We start from the raw sequence: 18,475 nt of genomic DNA, 5'->3' as shown, positions 1-18,475 counted from the left end.
CCTGTTACAACCTGGACCAAAGACTTAAGTCAGACTGGCTGAGCACAGTTTGAATCTTGTGCCTGGTGCTGCCATGGTCCCCCTGCCGTGGTGCCTTTTGGCAAAGGTAGCCTTGCAAGTTACTGGACTTCTCTGAGCCTTGGTTCCTCACCTGGAAAGTTCTAGCATGTCCTTATGAGCCAGTATACGGAGATGCTTTGTGAAGACCCAAGACAAAGAATGACCCAATCACTGAAAGGTAGTGTTTAAAGGAATGAGGTCCTGGAGTTTATAACTGTTAGACCCAAACGGTCTACGAGGGATTCCAACTCGCCCAAGAACCACCAAGAGTCGAGAGCCGTTGCAACACGCAAGGGGTTTATTAGGAGCCGATGCACCGGGGTTCCCTGGAACTCACGCAGGAGGCCGATGGGGAACCCCTAAAAGCGGAATCACATACTTTTTATAGGTTTATTTACTCATAGGGCGGGTATATTCTCACAATGATTGGGTAAATGTGGTGACTTTTGAATTCATTGGCTTAGGAACTTTTGTCCCACCTTCTGGCCGTTATAGTTGTCTGTTCATTGTGGCGGTTAGGGCGTATACCTGTTACGGGCAACTGGAAAATTACCCGCTGTCTGGCAAGTCCCCGTCAACTGAAAAACTCCAAGAATTGGTTTCGATAGGGAGAAGGAGTGGCGCACGATAGGGAGAAGAATTGGTTTACGGGAACAAGTGAGGGGGTGGAAAGTCCCTAAAGGCCCCACAATAACATCACTTTTAATTGTGGTAAAATACATATAACATAAAAGTTACCATTTAAACCATTTTTAAGTGAGCAGTCCAGTAGCGTTAAGTGCATTCACATTGTTGTGCTAACATTACCTCCATCATCTCTAAAACTTTTTCATTTTCCCCAACTGAAACTGCCCCATTAAACGCAAACTCCCCATCACCCCGCCCCCGTCCCTATAACTTACTTTTTATTTATTTTTTTAAAGAGTCAATTTTGTTTATTTATTTTTGGTTGCGTCGGGTCTTCGTTGCTGCACGCAGGCTTTCTCTAGCCGTGGCGAGCGGGGGCTACTCTTCGTTGCGGTGCTCGGGCTTCTCATTGCGGTGGCTTCTCTTGTTGCAGAGCACGGGCTCTAGGTGCGTGGGCTTCAGTAGTTGTGGCACGCGGGCTCAGTAGTTGTGGCTCACGGGCTCTAGAGCTCAGGCTCAGTAGTTGTGGCGCACGGGCTTAGCTGCTCCATGGCATGTGGGATCTTCCCTGACCAGGGATTGAACCTGTGTCCCCTGCACTGGCAGGTGGATTCTTAACCACTGTGCCACCGGGGAAGTCCCCCTATAACCTACTTTAAAAAAATATTAGACCCGAGTCAAGATTATGTCTGTAATAAGGTCACTTCTGCTCATTTGCATTCTAATAAAATATATGCTTGAAAGTCCAATAAACATATTTGCGATTCCTAGAAACACCACCCTCAGCCTGTCCTTCCCTGAGCGTCAGGATGACCCAAGGGAACATCTCCCTGAAATGAGTATCACAAGAGAAAAAGAACAACATCCATGGTGCTCAACTGGATCCTCTCCTGCATTTCATCCAACAGGGGCTTCTACTCCAACAGGGAACTGGAGCCTTCATTGTAATAGCTGCTTTTTCTTGAGCCTTTTCTGGTGCCGGACGCTATCGTTGTAATTACTGATGATTCTGAGCCATTTCTCTCCATCAGGCACTTGTACGTGCCCTGCGTGGATTAACTCATTCAGTCCTCACAACACCTCCTAATTTATATTGTTAATGTGATGAGCACTGGATCTGGAATGGGGCATTTTTACCATAAATTGCTAGTCTCTGAGCCTCACTGATCTCATTCGTACAAAGAGACTTTGGACTAGATGATTCTGCTGCCTCTTCTGAGCTCAAACAGTTGGCATCCTCTCTCTGTGTGATGGTAACAATTAAAAAATCTGACTCAGTAAGTGCCAGGTAGTGCCACCGGCCGCAGTCATGAGGGTACGACTTAAATAGGGTCCCCTGAAATGCCTTTAGCTGCCACCCACAGAGTTCCCAGGCCATGCCACTTTCCAGCGGGAGAGCCTGTGCCATCAGAGAGCCTGTCTAACCTTGAAAGTTAACCTGCTGTAAGAACTTATGTGGTTAAAAATTGTTATAAGCAGAGCCTCATGTCTGGCAGATAATAAACAGAGTATTAGAGAATGCTTGAGCTGGTGTGAATCTCAAAGCTCTCACACCCTCTTCTCGTGTATTCATTCAACAAACAGGTATCTTCCAGCCAGCAGAGGTGTGCTGGGCCCTGGAGCAAGTTCACAGAGTAGAGATCCTACAACCTACAAATGTCTTCTCCCCTGGGACACCTTCCCCAGTACCCAGCCCTGTCCACTTGCAGAGCGGCCCACCACGGACCTGGGTACCTATGCTGGGCCACCAGGACACAGGGCAGCCTTTGCCTCTGGGAGAAAAAAATTGCAGAAATTGCCCCTCCCTCCAGGCTGACACAGCCCTGCAGAGGGCAAGCGTGGGAGTTCAGCGCTGGCTGCATTTCAGCCCCTACTTGCCCACTCAGCACAACACCTTTGCAAAGTGCACAACATATACAACCGTATTCAGCAGCCCTGTGTGTGCCACTGGGGTAGCTTAGTCAATCTGTATTATCATTCAAACTGTGTCCTAAAAACATGTTCTAAAACTGAATACGTGTAAGTCAATCATCCGTCTCACATTCCTTTGGGATTTAGATTCCCAGGGAGCTAATACTATTCTATTCTAAATCCCTCTGGTCTTTAAGTTGTTCCTTCCCTATTAAATACATGGTTGACATGCTTGAGGCAATAGACCGTAAGTGACTATTGAAGTTCAATATTGACTGCTCAGATCCCACAGCAGCTACAGTTGAAATGTGGCAGGTTCCTGACCCCACCCACCTCGCCCCTTCCCCCCAGGCCCTTCCAAAGGCACATTCCTTGAACTGCTAGGACTGCCACAAAGTATGCAAAAGCATTGTTTGCTAGCAGGCAGCGCTGCCACGCGATGGCCGGATTTATTCTGTGATGTTGGTACAAAAGTTCAGAGCCAGCCCGCTCAAGAATATCCTATGATATCACTTATGGGTGGAATCTAAAAAAATGATATAAATGAACTTATTTACAAAACAGAAATCGACTCACAGACATAGAGAAAAGAACTTGTGGTTTCCAAAGGGGATGGGGGGAGATAAATTAAGAGTTTGGGATTAACAGATACACACTATGTATAAAATGGCTAAACAACAAGGACCTACTGTATAGTACAGGGAACTATACTCAATATCTTGTAATACTCTATAATGAAAAAGAATCTGTAAAAGTATACACACATACACACACACACACACACACACACATCTGAATCACTTTGCTGTACACCCAAAACTAATACAACACTGTAAATTAACTATACTTCAATTAAAAACTGGTTAAAAATATTTTAAGAAAAGAATGCTGCTCAGAATGCTGGTGGGTCATAACGTATGGGTTGCTCAAAATTCAATTTACAGAAGTCAAACTATAGCGCTTGTTAAATTGCCACCCTTTCCCATTCGTCTGTGAACCACTCACAGGTAAGGTGTGTTTTCCTCACTTTGCTTTCCTGGATCCTTGCAATGTGCCTGACCCATAATAAATGACCATTGATTTAGTGAATAAATAAATGAGACCAGAACTACGTCCTCAAGGAGCGCACGGTGAGGTGTCCATTTTACAGATGGATAAACTGAGTCTCAAAGAGGGAACATAATCTCCTTACTGTCGTATTGCTAACAAAGCCGCTGGCAAAGCTGGGACAGAGACACTTTCGGGGCTTTCTCTTTTTCCTGCACTGCATTATGGGACAAACAGCTCCTGTGGGGTCTCGTGTCATGGTTTCTGCCATATTACGCTGACTTCTCTCCCAGGACGCTGTCGCAGCTGATGCCAGGATCCCACTGTTTGCTCTGCTGCCATGATCGTGCTTCTGCTTGTAGGAATGCTAATGGCCCCGCATGGCGGTGAGTGACGGTATTTTACTGTATTTCTGGCTTAGTATATAATTACATACAATGAACCCTGGGCCGTCTTGTCAAATTCCATCTGATTTGCTTACTAGTAATTTTATCACCTTGCCTAATGAGTAGTGGAAAACAAACATGAATGATAAGCTTGAGGGTTAATACTGATATTAAAGTTGATATTTTGAGCATGGACATGTGGGATGGGGGTAAGTGGGCACCAAGGAGAGCAAAGGGCAAGGGTTAGCAAGGTCCTCTCCACCCAGTATTGCATCTCCTCCCCCGCTGCTCAGGGGCTGCTGTCCCTTGCTTTGCTGATTCCCTTGGAGTGTGTTGGCCTTCCTGACATGCAACAGCTCCCTTGCCCCTTCTGGAGGCATCTCTGGTGTAAAAGCAAATACTTCCAACCCCACATTCGAAAGTTGGGGCCCATGCCACCAAACCCTAAAGCCATCTAAGTAAGCTCCTTGGCAGCCAGGGTAATAACTACGAGTTCACTTGGGATCTTAGCTGTGAATCTGAGTCTTCCGGCTCCTTCCTATGCTCTTTCTTATTTGCATATTTATGCAGCTAAACATCCCAAATCACTTCTTTCCTTCCTGCAACTGCTTGGGCACTGTCATTGCTGAGATCACTCATTTATCTTGTCATTTTTCTCCTTCTTTTTCTATATTCAGGTAAACTCTGTACCAACCCACTGACCCTCCCCTCTCTGTGGTTCCCTTCCAATCCCAATAGTGACAGTGAAGCAAAGGGAACCCACAATATTATTGATCGTTTATCTTGACCAGGACCTGAGTTAGGAGATAATTCAAGAGGTTTGCATGTTGTCCAGAAGCTTGTAGGTTGAAATTAGAATATAACCACTTTCCATAAGATGCAAAGTCTTCCCTTCAACTTCAAATCCTTCCAAACACCACCTCGGACTTTTCCTCTGAGACAGAGTGGGTCAACCACTTTCAGAATGTGCTGGGCTTCTATTGATTATTTACTTCCTTCATATGTGGCTTTTTTCTTATTAAAAGGTTTTGGTCATGACTGGGGTCCCATTGCTAGAACAACTGGGGCTGATGTGTCAGCCCCTCAACCTTTCTCAAGAACTTAAGTGGTCTTGATCAAATACCAACTATGGGACTTCCCTGGCGGTCCAATGGTTAGGACTACTTGCTCCCGATGCAAGGGGCACAGGTTCGATTCCTGGTCAGGGAACTAAGATCCTGCATGCCACGTGGCGTGGCAAAAAAAAAAAAGATCCCAGCTATGATCTTGACTCACCTCATCTTTGGTGACAAAACTGTGAAATGTTCTACAGTTTTTCCCTAATTTTTTCCTTTTAAATGAAATCTCATTTACCAAAACCCATTTTTATAATTTTTAAACTTTTCTTGTCTAACACTTTCTTCTTCCAAAATGATACATTTCCCTTTGATCAAAATTGTCCTTTTATATCCTCCCACCCCCACTTACATGCCTTTTAAATTTTTAAATTTCTTTATAAAATTGAGGCCACTAAACATTTTTCTATCTGTCCTTCTTGCTTTAACTCTGTTTCCCCTTAGTTTACTACTACATTGTGATACTAAAAATGATCATGATATCCTGTTATGATAACCTGTCACAGACATTTGTGTTTGTCCTGAGAGATTTTATTTTCAAACACAAACACCTAGAGTTAAAAAAAAAAAAAAGTATAACCATAGAAAGTTTAAGTGCAAACATACCCTCTTATATATGGGTTTAAATGTGCCATGCCTACAGTTCCAGTTTTGCAGGGTTGACTGTGTGGCCACCATAGAGACTGCCCACCTCCCCAGTTTGCCAATTCTTGGTCGTGACATTGTAGGGGAAAAGGTCTGTTTTTGAGGCCTCTGCCTGCACACTACACTCAAAGAAGTCTGGGTCTTCTTTGATGACGGGACAGGATTAAGTGTGGAAAGGTTTCAACTACGATTAAAAAAATGGAGTGTCAACCAGGAAAGTCTGGGAGAGGTCATACAGCTCTGCAAGTGAAGGAGAGACCAGGGAGGAGTGGTGGTGAACGCATCCTAGACAGACACAGGTGTGTCTAAGGAAATTTGGCAAGGCCCCCAGGGAGGAGTCCATCAGAAGAGTCCCGCGTCCCCCAGGAACCCAGCCCACCGTGAATACCTGCCCGTGCTGAGCTGTTGGCTAGAAGCAGCCGTGAGGGACGCAGGTTGTGGCTTCTGTGCGAACACTGCCTTAGACTTCAGGGCACAGCACTTCCTGGAGTTGGAGTTTCTTAAGGAGGCTCCATAGTGCCTGCACCAATTTACATTCCCACCAACAGTGCAAGAGGGTTCCCTTCTCTCCACACCCTCTCCAGCATTTATTGTTTGTGGATTTTTTGGTGATGGAGGTGATACCTCATTGCAGTTGTGATTTGCATTTCTCTAATAATTAGCGGTGTTGAGCACCTTTTCAGGTGCCTCTTGGTCACGTGTATGTCTTCTTTGGAGAAATGTCTATTTAGGTCTAGAAAGTTTCTTTTCTAAGTGCCAAATCAATCTTCTTGCTATAGTTCACTTCTGGGCCAGTTTCCTATTAGCTCAGAGAAAACATCTCTCTCCGTTATGTTCACTGGTTGTAACAATTCCCTGCAGAAAGTAGGGTTTTCTTAAAGACTTTTGGAATAAATATTGCAGCATGTAAAGAAAAAATAAAACTAAATACAATAAAATAAAATCCAGGGTGACTTTTTTAGCTGCTCATGAAAATGCGTGGGCACCGATATCCCGAAAAGTAAGTGGGAGTGTAGGGGGGCAAACATACCTGATAAGCCCATGTCAGTAATAAGATCATTCCCCACCCTCCAGAGCAGAAATTTTATTATCAGTTGCACAAAGGAAATACCAGTGCAGTAATGAACAAGGAGCAGGCCATATATATATATATATATTTTTTTTTTTTTTTTGCGATACGCGGGCCTCTCACTGTTGTGGCCTCTCCCGTTGCGGAGCGCAGGCTCAGCAGCCATGGCTCACGGGCCCAGCCGCTCCGCGGCATGTGGGATCTTCCCGGACCGGGGCACGAACCCGCGTCCCCTGCATCGGCAGGCGGACTCTCAACCACTGCGCCACCGGGGAAGCCCAGCAGGCCGTATTTTACAATCGCTGCTTAAGTGGGCAGTAGACGTTCTTAGCTGTTGGCTGGTATGCTAATTAAACAGTTCCTGAGGCCGCTGTGCCCAGTGTAGAAAGTGCCAGAGCAGTTACACGGGCTCTGTGATAAGGGCTCGAACAGAACTGAAGTTGTGAGTCTCCCTGCTGGTCTGAAAGCCTGCATTGTGCAGAGAGAGCACTGTCGCTGTACAGCCCATGGCGCTCAGTCAGGAGGGAACTCCTCTCCCTGGGAACCATTCCGAGAACCTGGCAGGGAGGAGCCGTGGTTGGAACCAAAAGCTGAGACGTGTACGTCAGCTCAAGCCCTGCCTGGCTGGCCTAGGTGGAGTACTGACCCCACCAAGCCCCTCTGCACACACCCAAAGTATCTTCCTTTCACCCTCAAACTAAAGTCAGCCTGCAACCTGCTTTTGTTGCTGTTTTAATTTAAAATTTGAGCCAAGAGTTTAAAATGGGAAGATTTTTCCAAAAATCCAGACTTCCAACAAATTTTTTAAGATCTGGATTGTGGGATTCCTTCCCCAAGGCCTGGGGCTCTCAAGTTCTCCACAGTCTCCACCAATCCTTATTGTTTCCCAGCACTGGACCACTTCTCTTGTTTAAATCATCCGCCTGACTCCTGGAGAGATTTGGGTTTGCAGTCTTGAGTCTTAAGAAAGACTCCTGTTTTCTCTGTCCTGGGCAAGTACAGTCAGTCTAAATCTTACTGGGCTCTGGGCCTCCTATCTCAGCCCTTCCAAGTCATTCTTCATGGTTTCCTTTAATCCACTCAGCAAACAGTACGCCAAATGAGGTGCTAGGCTTTGGAACTATGATGAGGTTCCTGCTCTCAGGTGTTCAAAGTCTAATGCCAGAGACCCACAAGTAAGGAGCCCCTGAGAATCAGCATGAATAGTACCATGGAAGAGGTCACCAGAAGGTGGGAGTGGGCATGAGAGCTCAGAGGGCAGGCAACTAGCCAGAGTCTTCCAACATGGAGGGAGGGAGAGAGGAAAGACTTCCACATGGTATTGTTAAAGCTAAGCTTAAATGGTGAGTAGCTCAGCCAGGCTGTCATGGATAAAGTACTCCAGCAGAGGACGTGGCCTGTGCAAAGGCCCAGGGGTCAGGGCACACTCATGGAACTGAGAGCAATTCAGGATGGTTGGAGTGTGGCATCCAAGAGGGATTGATCCCAGCTGTCCCAGCTCACTGCAGTCCCCCAGATATCAACCAGGGGTACAAAATGCACAGGACAGCCACAACAGAAAATTATCCAGCCCAAATATCAATAGTCTTAGGCCGTGAAACCTGCTCTAAGCCAAACAGGGCCAACTGGGGGCATCTTCCTGAATAAATTTAATCTAACCTGCTTCTTTGAAGGCCAACCCTTCGTGGCTTTCAGATTTGCAGGTTTCCAAACAATGTCAAACTTATGGGCCTGATTAAATTGACCACTTTGTGAAGAAAGACAAAAATCTTTCAACATTTCAGGCTACTCACATGCTGCATATAACCAGAGGGGAAAGCAATGTGAGCATGGACAAGTCTGTAAGCCCTCTGAGCCTCTAGGGAGCTGGTCCCTGGTTGAACTAAGATTCCAATTCCCATCCATTTGTCCCCATTGCCCATCCTCCCACCTTGATGAAACACTAACTAAAGTTGGTGGTAATATTTGGGTACTGTAGAAATCATCATTTTTCCCCCAAGCAACATTTCTCAAAGTGCAGTTTCTAGGCCATCAACTTTAAAACCAGCTGGGGAGCTTGTTAAAAATATCTATTTCTGAGCCTTACTCCAGACCTGCTGGATCAGACTTGAGCGAGGGCACAAGGATGGTACCTTTTACTGAGCCTGCATCCCAGGTGAGTTTGATGCTGATAGTCTGGGGGAAACCCCTGTCCTCAGTTATAAACTACTTGGAGTTTGGGGTCCTTTCCATGTCTGCTTTTATTTCCACCAATCCTTCATCTCAAGTAACTCCAAACAAACATGCAATATAAGTTAAAATTGTATGCTTCATATGCAACAACAGCTTCAAGATAAGTCCCCAAATCTCCCCATCCTAAACCAGAAAGTCACTCCCTTAAGGCCAACTAACATAAAACACTGGGTTACCCAGCCACTCCTTTATTTTCTTCAAGAGGTGACCACAGAGATCTGGCACATAGCAGGTACTAGAAAAATATGTCTAGAATTGAATTTATGTGCATCCTCATTGCTAGCCCGGCCACCACTTCCCAGCTGTAGCCCAGCACTTGGGCAGCGGCAGTGTTGGTGCTAACCCTGCTCTCCTCCTCGATTATAGCGGCCCACCCTCTGGACACCCCACATCTTCCATGGGAGCTGCCTCCAGGACTCTCAGAAAATATCAGTAAGCATCCTTTGCTTTTTTCTTAGGAGACCTAGCTGGATAGAAAGCTGTCTAGGATATCGGCAGAGAAATCGATCCCTTCTGAATAAACCCTAGAGCCATTTACTGCTGTGGCATTTGTAGGTAAAGTGATTTGAGTAAGACTCAAAAGCCTCTCTCTCACAGTTTACTCTGGTGTCTGACCCACTGTTGGTCTCTCCTTTGAGATAAAGCACTAAAAACTCTCATCAAAGACACAGGTCAGCTGAAAGGGGAAACTAGAAGAGGGAAGTAAATGGGCTGATGAATGAGGGTTATGTAGTGACTGCATTAAAAGGCAAGGCAGGACGAAAAGAAAAATATGATGTATTGCAGTCCTCTGGTTATTAGAAGGAGGGATCTGTAATTGTTCCTTGGGGAACGGAAGGTTTTCCTGGTGACGGATTGTAAATATTTCTCAGGGTTCTTATATAGGCATCGCTGAAGAATAGAATACATCGTGAACTAGCTGGTGAGGTTAACCCTGAGTTAAGGGTTCGTTTCTGACCTTGCAGAGAGGTGAGCTGAGTCAGCCGAACTATTTGTGCGGGAACCCACGCAAGCTAAGTGATCAGTCCCATCCAGACATGAATGTTAGTGGCCTCTCTCCAAATGGCATCACCCCCATGGAAAGTGCAGTGCCCGCTAGGAGGTCTTCTTCAGGTAGATACTTAGGCTCACAGGCCACACCTGGCTTTTAGAAGGATCAGGGCCAGGAAGCACTGTGTGCCAGCAGGCCATGCCAGCCATTCTTCTTCATTGAGATAACCCCTGGCAGCAACCTACACAGTAGTCCAGGATCCCCTAGGTAACAACTCAGGTACAAGGGAACGGGGCTCACGTGCAGCAGACCCAGGACCCGCCCTGGCCTAGAATCTTCACTCTCCATAGGAGTCAGTACCCCTAGTAACCACCGCATAGGTATAACTTCTAGGATGCCAGAATGGATGTGCCCAACTGAATGAGTCGTCACGCTGATGGAGATCCAAAAATGATGACTTCCCACCAGGTGTTTGTAGTTCGTCCGATACACCTCACCATCCACGGGCCTTTTTTTTTTTTTTTTTTTTTTTTTTTTAAACCATGGAGCATTGTTGTCTAGCAACACAGTTCACGGTTTCTATCTTATCAGGTTTCCATGGTAACCTGTGTTATTAGAAAGTTAGCCCAAGGTCAAATCTATCTTTAGAGAAGGAGTTTTACTCACTCTTCCCACAGGGGGTGGACAGGGAAGGGAAAGGGGTAGACCTCAAGCCTCTCTAATTTATTTTCTCTTCCTTCCACTTAGATATGACTTTCCTCAACGGGGTGTTTAAAAATGTGGGAGGAGTGGCCGAAATATTTGGTAAGTTAAATCTGAACTTGCCTTTTATTCCCCCAGGTGTCAGGGCATGGGGTGTGTGTGGGAAATCTAAGGAAATTACCAGGGCCTTGGGCTCTGCCCTCTGAGCTCCCACAGCCTCGTCAGCAAGCTCCCAACAATGTGACCCAGGTCCTGATGAGAGTAGTGGTGCCCTTTAGCACATGGTGAGTCACTGAGTTGCCAGGTGGCTTCGTTGTCCTTCCTTCATTCATCCTGACCTCAACCTGGCCAGGAGGGGAATGGCATCCCTACTTTACAGGCAAGAAAACTAAGCCAAAGGAGTTAGGGACTTGCCCAAAGCCACACAGCCAGAAGGGACAAGGTCTCCTCTGAGTCCAGAGCTTGGTCCCCTTCCACAAAAGTGGTTTTATTTTTCCTTCTCAACTACTGAATATACATAAAGTTTAAGAAGCATTCCACTGATCAGTTATATATCTATTATTTGACTGTTAATCGCACGGCATTACTATGATTCCCATCACTGATGACTAAAAGTACCCAAAATAAGATTATAGTAAGATGGACATGAGCAAGGTGACTCTGAACTGCTACGGGATTAGACAATGCTGCGCGTAAAACTGCACTTAAAATGTATGTATGACTAAGTGCAGGTGCCCTGGAAGCTCTTGAATGAAAATGCATGTTTCTATAAACACATACACATACACATAAACCTTAGGGTGGCTTTCCATCAGCGTAGAACCATGTATTCATGTTTCTGATAAGGCTGTGTGGAAACAAAAGGTGGGAAGGGAAGTTTGAATGAGGTAGGAAGAAACTAGAAGAGCAGCGAACAGTCGAGGTGGACGTGGTCCTCACAAACAACTTTGGATCTCCCCAAGCTCCCCACGATGACCCTGTGTGTTTAAATCGGTGCTATGGGGTCACCTCATTAAGCACCTGACGATCATCCAATCAGAAAGGCAGAGAGCAGAGAGGGCGACCATGAGTTGTGGAATCAAAAAGGTGGATACTGTTTTCTTGCCAATTTTGTGTGCAAGAGCATTTTTGTTTAGGATGAGTCATTGTTGCTGGTGGATACCTCGGGCATGTCTCTGACCTTCTATTTCTTTACCCATGAAAGGGAGGCGACAGAATAGCATCTGCCTTACAGGATTAACAAGAAGTTTATGGGGGGGGAATTCCCTGGTGGTCCAGTGGTTAGGACTCCGAGCTTTCACTGCCAAGGGCGCGAGTTCAATCCCCGGTCAGGGAACTAAGATCTGGCATGGCCCATGATGCTGCCAAAAACAAGCAAAGCAAACAAGCAAACAAACAAAAAACCCAAGAAGTTTATGGGATCACAGACCAAATGAAAGCTTTATAAAGCATTACTCACTCCATCAGTTTTAACTATCATGCTATTTAAAGCACTAACACACCATTGTAAAGCAATTATGCTTCAATAAAGATGTTAAAAATAAAATAAAGCCCTTAACACAGTCTCTGGCACATAGCAGGTGCCCTCAAATGATTAGTGTCTGCACCCCTTCTCTTCCTGCACTGATTTATACTTCTTTATTGCCAGGACTGTATCATTAGGGATCCATTCAGCAAACTAATCGTGACTTAAATAATAAAGACATTTAATGATCTCACATAAGCCATCTGAAGGCACCAGCATTGGTGCAGTAGCTCAACACAGGTATCAGAGAGCCAGCAGGTTTGTTCTATATTACCCCACTGCTACCCTGGACATAATAGTTTTTCAGCTTTAGGCTTGGGGCCTCATGGCTGCAAGGTGGTTGCTGCAATTCCAGCCAACATATCCTCCCCATATTCAAGGAAGGAGAAAGGTGTAGCTCAGAAGGACCCTCTTACGTGCCTTTATGCTTTATTAAGAAAGAACTATTTCCCAAAAGCTTCTAACAGTCTCACCCTTAGGGTTTTGGGGTCATATTTGGGGTCCTTGTCTTGGAAGCATGGGATTACCATGATGAGCCGAGAATGACTATTAAACACTCCCAGGGACTTGGGGAGGAGATTACCTTCCTTGAGTGCTTTTCAGTTTTGTTGTTAAGGAAGAGGGATGAATGGCTTTCAGGTGGGCAACCAACAGGGACCACGGCTAGTAAACCCGCTTCCCTTCAATTGTCTAGAATTGTCCTAAGTACACAGTAGGCGCTTAGTAGGTGATAAGGCACCATCCACCCGAGAAGGGGGCTCCCTCCTCAACTCTGGCTCCTGGTGCGCCCTCCTCCCCTCCCCAGACTGCCTGGGCTCTCACTTCACCTGGCTGCAGGATGTCTTCACCAACTTCCCCGCACTGCTCCAGTTCGTGAGTGGTATGAAGTGTGTGGCTGGCCTCTGCCCCCGGGACTTCGAAGAGTACGGCTGTGCCTGCAGGTTTGAGATGGAAGGGCTGCCTGTGGACGAGTCTGACAGGTGAGCACGACCAAAACGTGAGCTCGTGGAGGCCCGGCTGAGGCTTGGGCGGAGCACGGATGCGGAAAACTCCCTTGGCTTCGTTTGTGTCTGCAGGTGTATGTGGATGTGTGCAGTGAAATTTAAAATCTTAGAAGCGTCCGGGGTTAGCAAGGATGCGGCAAGTAGCTACTGGTAGCAGGAGGGTCAATCAGGGCAAGTTGGTGGTATCTGTTAGAGTTTATGCCTATCACCTATAACCCAGTACCTCCAATTCCCTGTTCCTAAGGGACTCTGTGGTGTTAGGCACGTTCTTTTACTTCTTTGTGTTCCATTTATTCATGTATTAAATGGTGGTAATAATAACACCTACCTCCTAGAGTTATTGTTTAGGATTACACGAGCAAATACAAGTTAAAGTGATTGGGATTTGCCTGGCTTATTAGGTCTGCAAGAGTATTTGCGATTGATAACAGTATTAGTAGGGCTGTGGTAGTAGTGGTGATAGTAGTAATAGTATTGTGGGGGTCACAGTCAGGCTGTAATAGCAGTAGTGATAGTAACAGCATTAGTACTAACAATTGTCTAGGTAGCTGTAGTATTAATAGTAATAGTGGTAGTAACAGTAGTGACAGCAGCAGCAGCAGTCCTAGTAAACTGGCGGTGGTGGTGGCGCTGTTAGTAGTAGTAGTAACTAGGAGTAGGACAGTTGTCACAGTAGCTGTAGTAATAGTAATAGTAATAACAGTAGTAATAGCAGCAGTACTAATAAAACTGTAATGGTGGTGGCGGTAGTAGTAGTAGTAGCGGTAGGAGTAGTAGAAGTAGTAGTCGTAATAGTGGTAATTGGAGCTATAGTAACTGCAGCAGCAACAGGAGTGTGGAACCAGGAAATTGAACCCACATCTCACCCCTACTCCAGGACCATGTCTACACCTCACTGGTATTATATTTGTGCCCAAATCCAGTGTGATAAAGTGTGTGCTTTCATCTACGCAGACTCCCAGGAGATAGGGAAGGATTCCCACTGGTGTAAGCTGTTTCTGCACCAAAAGGACAGTGTGTCGTTTCTGGGACCATAAGCCAGCCCGTTGACATTCAGAAAGGGGGAGGCTGAATCTGTTCGGGGCACAGCGCCAGAACCATTTCTGGGAATGTGTTTTCCTTTCAGGTCCTCCCTTACCATTTCCTTTAGTTATTAAAACACCCACAAACCTAGAAGTCAAAGAAATGAAGCAGTAATTCATCCCTGTCTGAATGATCAAAGCGTTGATGGCCAGAACTGGCAGAATGGTGGGCCTACCCAATTTCAATTACTTTACACGTTGCAGGTGATGGAGGTGGGAATTTCCAGACTCCTGGAGGATAGATTATTTCCACCTCGAACTTGCACGCCAGATTCCAAAAACAATTGCCATAGTTTATTGAGTGTCAACCACATGACAGGGTCTTTATAGACATTCTCTTGACTCCCCCAAATTCTTATGAGTTGGGTAATGTGAGAAACTCAGTAGCTTGCCCACACAGCTGCCTGTATGTCTTCTCCTTTACACTGGTTTTCACTGCTTGCTGCATGCACTGCGAGCGCCACCTGACTCCCTTGTTTAGTGTCAGCCTCTCTCTGTGATCAACCTGGACCTTGGCAACTTACAGAGCTTTATGTGTCTCACTTTTCACATATGTAAATGCTCATAAGAATAATAGCACCTGCTGCATAGGTAATACAATTCAAATTCAAATATCGTGTGTGTGGGTGTGTGTGTACCCTAAGTATTTGGAACAGGCCACTGCCAGAGTGATCATGTGCTGTCTGCCCCTCTTCTGACCCTAACCCACACTCTCACCCTGACCCTTCCCCATCGTGCCACAGCTGTTGCTTCCAGCATCGCAGGTGTTACGAGCAGGCTGCTGAGATCGACTGTCTGCAAGACCCCGCCAAGCTTAGCACAGATGTCAACTGTGTCAGCAAGAGTATCACCTGTGGTGAGCATCTCCAGGTGTCCCAGGAGGCTGGGCTGAGAAATGACAGTTCAGAGATTGCAGGCCCAGGCTCCCAGGGTCCACCCTCATCATCATCTCCATTGGCAACATCACTGTGTATACTTGGAGCCCTACAAGGGCCAGATCTATGGCATCTGTACCTTGCATGGAGTAGAGGCACAACAAATTCTTTTTGAATTGAAACAACAGCTGCTCAGCAGATTATTTGATCTACAATTTTATGCTTGTACCAAGCCTGGCCGCTTGAGAAGAGCAAATAGCTTACTACTTATGCATTGTATGATTTAGGGGGAATACCCTGACCTTCTACTTAACAACTGGGAACCTCAAAATGGGGAGGAGAAAACCTGCTTCAGAGATTTGTTATAGAAATTAAGTAATGCTTACATGTAAAACAATGTTACATTTTAAAAATGTAAACAATGTTAAGTGTAAAACAGTTAATATGGTGACTGGTATCTGTTGAGAACTCAGTGACAGAAGTTGAGTCCACGAGGGATGAATAAGGCTGGTGTGGTTGTAGGAATCAGGCACACACGTCGGGTCAAATCTCAGCCCTCCACATTACTAGCTGGGTGACTCCAGGAATTTTATTTCATGTCTCTGGACAATCCCGGCAGAAGAAGTAGAACAGGCAGAGGCATTGAGGGAAGAGGACCATGGCAAGCTGGGGCAGTATATTAGGGCACCGTCTCCGAGTGCCTGTTACGTGCCACGGATGTTATACACAGCAACTCTGATCGTCCGAACAACCCTGTTAGATGGGGGTCATTATCCCCAGTTTTCAGACAAGGCGAGGAAAGCTCAGAGAAATTAAATAACTTGCCCAGAGTCACATAGCTTCTAAGTGGCTAAGGCAGAGTTTGAACCCAGGTTTGACTGGTCCCACAGTCCAGGCCACATGGACTGGCTGGAGTTCAGAGCATCAGGAAGGGTGTAAGTTTACAAGGTGAGGAACACAGTGAACACAAAGAAACATGACTCATTCATTCACTCGCTCAACTCACGCGCGCTGAGCACCTACACCAAGTGTAAGACAATCGCCTACGTGCTGGGGGTACCCTGACCTTCTGGAATTTCCTCTTGGCTGTCAGACACCGAAAATGTCAGAAACAAATCATACGGTATGTTAGATAATGCTAAGATCTGCGGAAGAAAATAAATCAGAGGAAAGGCATAGGGAGAGCTGGGGTGTGGGTTCCTATTTAAATAAGAAAGTCAAGAGAAGCCTCCTTGGGAAGGTGACAGTTGAGCACACACTGAGAGAAGGGATGCCAGCCTGTGGCTACTCAGGAGAAGAGCAGATAGAGGAAGCAGCTGTGGTGGACCCCAGGGTCCAGGTGCCTGGTGTTTCAGAAACAAGGGGGACAGTGGGTCAGAAGTGGGGAGACGGGGGAGGAGTGCAAGAAGGTGAGGTCTGAGAAGGAACAGGGGGCAAGTGGCTTTTACTTTGAGTGCGGAAGTTGCTCTAAGTTCTGAACACACACACAAAGGTATAGTTTGAAACCTGGGTTTGAAAAGGACCGTTCTGGCCCCTCAGTGAGAAGAGGCTGGGCAGCTGGGCAGGAGGCGGGGGGGCCAGTGAGGTCACTCACATCACCTAGGCAGGGGGTGATCGGGGGTGGAGATGGGGACGCATGTCAGACTCAAATAGGTTGAAAGTAGCCGGTAGGATGGCCTGGTGGATCGGGTGTAAGTGCGGGGGAAAAGGAGCGCCTATGGCTCCCGGGCTGGGCCCACACAGCTGAAGGCATGGAGCTGGCGTGGATGAGATGAAGAAAACCGCAAGAGAATCAGGGCTTTGGGGGCAGAGCGGGAGTCAGTTTTAGAGTTTGCCTCCCCTCTCAGGATTCCCAATGAGCTCTTCCGGTCTGCTCTGCCCTTGCTCTGTGTACAGAGTCCGGGGACGCTTGTGAGCACCTGCTGTGTACCTGTGACAAGGCTGCCATAGAGTGCTTGGCTCAGTCCAGTATCAACTCTTCCCTGAACCTTCTGGACACGTCCTCCTGTCTGGCTCAGCCTCCAGGTAGGAAGATCCAGGCCCTGCGTCAGCGGTGGGGATGGCGATCTGCGGCGGGAGCTGGTATGGGACCAATCGTTGCTGTGTTTCTTCAGATGCCAAGTCCAGCACCTTCTAACATTCTCCAAAACCACTTCTCTCATGTGCTTTCTCTTCAGAGACAACCAGCAGGAAAGAGCTGCTGACACTTCTGCCCAGAGGTAAGGTCTTCTCGGGAAGCTGCTCTTGTTTGGACCACAGGGCTCCGGCTACTGATGGGAGTGGGTGGATACACCTCCTCCACCTGGCCTGCCTCACCGAAGCTGGAGTGACCCATGGCACTGAAGACGTGCCCACATCCCCCAGCCGGAGATGCCATTACTTCTGATAAACTCAGTTCACACCCAAAGTCAAATGGCCCTTTCTACGTAGACAGGTGTGAATTTAATCCAGTTAGGACGGAGACCCCAGGTTCTTTCTCTCGGCCTATAGTTGTAAGCAGGACAGGGTCCAGTGCTCAGACGGGGCAAAGGCCCCTCCCGGCTGGGGGCACTCCTGGCCACTGAGGCCTCCCGGGAACAGACCGGCTGTCCCCCTCCTCTGCCCCCCAGAGCCTGCAGCACAAGGAGCTGCCTGGATCCAGGTGAGGCTCCTTGAAGGGGAAGCTGTTTTCTCATGGGTCACTTTTCAGGACAGGGTAGCCTCCTTATAACTGTCTACTGAACTAAGCAAGGGATGATTCTGACTCTAAAACATGCATCTTATGAAAAAAGTGAGAGTTAAGTTTATGCCCATCATTCCTTGTCTGCCAAAGTTCCCACGATCTTTCAGTCCCAATACTGTGGGTACCCGGGGATGGGAAGTTCGAGGTGCACCTCGGCCAACCATCCCTCCTTTCCTGGGGCCGGGCTCTCTTTCTCAGAATTAGCACTGCAGTGTTTGTTAAAGAGGAAGCCGATATGGCTGTGTGTGTGTGGATGCAGGTGTGCCTGTGCCTATGAGTGTGTATGCGTGTGTGCATGTGTGGGTTTGTGTATGGGCATGTATAGGCTGACGTGTGTGTATGGCTGCGTGTGTGCGTGCAGGTTGTATCTCTATGGACGTTCTGAGTCAGCGCCCTTTTCTCTCTGCCATCTGCCTTCCCTTTGAACACAGGTCTTCTCAAATTGGGACCACACTCCATAGGCAAAAACCTTCGGAGTTTGC

At 46.9% G+C, this 18,475-nt stretch overlaps 2 protein-coding genes across 3 annotated transcripts in view; one reads left to right on the top strand and one right to left on the bottom strand.

The window, feature by feature from the left end:
- EFR3A (EFR3 homolog A) overlaps window positions 1-18,475 on the bottom strand; it is a 190,093-nt gene that overhangs the window by 58,070 nt on the left and 113,548 nt on the right. The window lies entirely within an intron of this gene.
- Window positions 3,986-18,475, top strand: part of OC90 (otoconin 90) — a 28,619-nt gene continuing 14,129 nt past the window's right edge. Inside the window, exons 1-7 of the mRNA XM_032609580.1 lie at window positions 3,986-4,031; window positions 9,459-9,524; window positions 10,831-10,887; window positions 13,116-13,290; window positions 15,140-15,252; window positions 17,168-17,296; window positions 17,449-17,490. Coding sequence (XP_032465471.1) covers window positions 3,986-4,031; window positions 9,459-9,524; window positions 10,831-10,887; window positions 13,116-13,290; window positions 15,140-15,252; window positions 17,168-17,296; window positions 17,449-17,490 — 628 coding nt within the window. The remainder of the gene's footprint in view (window positions 4,032-9,458; window positions 9,525-10,830; window positions 10,888-13,115; window positions 13,291-15,139; window positions 15,253-17,167; window positions 17,297-17,448; window positions 17,491-18,475) is intronic.

Source organism: Phocoena sinus, chromosome 17 (assembly GCF_008692025.1).
Source record: "Phocoena sinus isolate mPhoSin1 chromosome 17, mPhoSin1.pri, whole genome shotgun sequence".
In the NCBI taxonomy this organism is placed as follows: Eukaryota; Metazoa; Chordata; class Mammalia; order Artiodactyla; family Phocoenidae; genus Phocoena; species Phocoena sinus.
Note: the sequence above shows the minus strand (reverse complement) of the source record. Positions and strands in the feature narration are given on the sequence as shown.